At 50.2% G+C, this 2,037-nt stretch overlaps 1 protein-coding gene across 1 annotated transcript; it reads right to left on the bottom strand.

The window, feature by feature from the left end:
• Positions 1–344: 344 nt before the first annotated feature.
• On the bottom strand, positions 345–1,487 carry LOC139354975 (uncharacterized). The gene has a single exon (XM_070999249.1). It carries the CDS (start codon positions 1,485–1,487, stop codon positions 345–347), a length of 1,143 nt encoding a protein of 380 aa, XP_070855350.1.
• Positions 1,488–2,037: the final 550 nt, after the last annotated feature.

Below are 2,037 nucleotides of genomic sequence, written 5' to 3'. Positions count from 1 at the left end.
AGGCCGAGGACTTTCTTGGCGGTGGTGATCTCGACCTCCGTTGACGATGATTCTCCGGCTGGTTCGCTAAGCACAGTCTTCGAGTTCGAGGCCCTGTTGCGAATATATAACCCTTCTTGAAGAACTTGTGTGGCGATTTCTATCACCACCTTATTGTCGTTGCCGCTGTAGATAAAGTCGTCGACGTAATGGAAATTTTTCACGGCTTGTGTGGCGATCGCGATCGCCATCTTTCCGGCGCGAAATGAGATCAGCAGATCCACCAATGGTTTCAAGAGATCGAGAAGTCGTTCAGGGTTTCCCCCCCTGACTGCGCCGCTGCATCCCAAACTAGACGAACCCTGTTAGGTTTGTTCGGGCTTGTAATTATAAAGTTTGGTAGATACCATACCCTCGCGTGTTAGATCTGCTGCATTTAGCTTACGGGCATATTTCTTTTGCACGAGATTATCGATCTCCTTTTGGGTGTGAGTCTTTAGTACTGGTTCCTTGACGAATTTCCGTTGTAGGCACATCAGTCGTCTAAGGGCGCTTGGGTAACTATCTGGTAGAGCTGCGTTCTCGCTCTTCCACAGCAGTCCAATTTCAAATCTGCCGTCCTCAAATCTGGCTGTCGAGTTCATGATGGCTATGGCACGATAGTCAGCTTCAGAATATAGGTGGGCACGTCGAGGAGTCTCTACTGCGAAGGTTTGCTTAATGGCCTCGTGTAAGGCGGTGTCTGCTTCGTAGCATCTGCACTCATGGATGTTAACGTGTCCCTCTGGGTTAGATCTTCTGTTCGGAGGGATTTGCAACGTCCAGCCCAGTCGAGTTTTGGAAGCAATTGGCTGGCGCCACGCTCCCTCCCGGATTCTAAGAGGTACGGCTAAATTCCAGTTATCCGCTCCAACGATTATAGTTGGTCGCACGTTGGCATATGAGGCAATTGGTAGTCCTTTAAAGTACGGGAACTTCATGGCGAGCTCCTTCATGTTGGCGGACTGCATTGGTAAGTTTAGGCTTCTGACGCTGCGAGCATCTCTCAGTTTAAATTTGGCTCCGATCTGCGTGTTGATGACACGTAAAGTCGCTGTTTTAGAAGTTTCTTCGACATGGGTTGTATTGTCGGTCCATTTCAGGCAGAGTGGGTGTGGTACGCCTGTCACCCCCAGCTTCTGGAAGATAGTTTCTTCGATCAGCGTTACTGATGATCCTTCGTCTAGATAGGCAAAGGTGTTAATTTGTTGAGTCTTATAATCGATTTTGATTGGTACGATACGGAAATTAGTTTGATCCGCATGTCTATGGGCGAGAATGTGACCGCTCTCCAGCTCGGGTGCTGTTGCCTGGCGCTGGTGTTCGGCGCGGTAGAGGGGATGGTGACGTTCGCAACAGTTGTTTATGTTGCATGTCTTCCTTGAAATGCACAGACTTCGGTGCTTGTTGAGGCAATTGAGGCACAAGTGATGGGTGCGGGACACGTCCCATCTTTCTGCCGTGATCATAGCGGAGAAGTTAGGGCAGGTTTGAATCTTGTGGTCTCCGGCATCGCATATCACGCATTTCCCCCTTAACTCGAAGTGGTTCCTCACTCGCCAAATGGTAATTAAGGCGTTCGCTGCGCCCAAATGCTGGCAACTCCCTGGGGATCGCTTGACGAGCGGTAATCTGCGAAGGTGTTGGAATGCCAGAGGTCAGCATTCTTTTGTGGCTGCGTCTGGTCCTAATAAGCGCTCTGCGGCTTCGGCTTCCTTTGGCCTGATCAGCTGTTGCTTAACCGGGGCCGGACCATGTGAGGTTAGGTTCGATAAACCGCATGGCGTTTGAGCGGTCTTTTCACCTACCGCTGAGATGCCACCCACTGCCATGCTAGTGGTCGTGACCGTCGTCGACGCGGATTGCGTATTTATGTTGCTGGGTTCCAGAGGAGAAGCTTGATATGACGGGTTGTGATCCGCGTGATTAGTTACGTAATTTATTACGATTATTTTTAAAGATTGTTGAGGCCAGCGCCACCCTGTCCTCGACTTTTACGTAGCACGTCCCCGTTCTAAT

The sequence above is a fragment of the Drosophila suzukii genome, unplaced genomic scaffold (genome assembly GCF_043229965.1).
Source record: "Drosophila suzukii unplaced genomic scaffold, CBGP_Dsuzu_IsoJpt1.0 scf_5, whole genome shotgun sequence".
NCBI lineage: Eukaryota > Metazoa > Arthropoda > Insecta > Diptera > Drosophilidae > Drosophila > Drosophila suzukii.
This window is presented reverse-complemented; position numbering and strand designations above follow the sequence as displayed.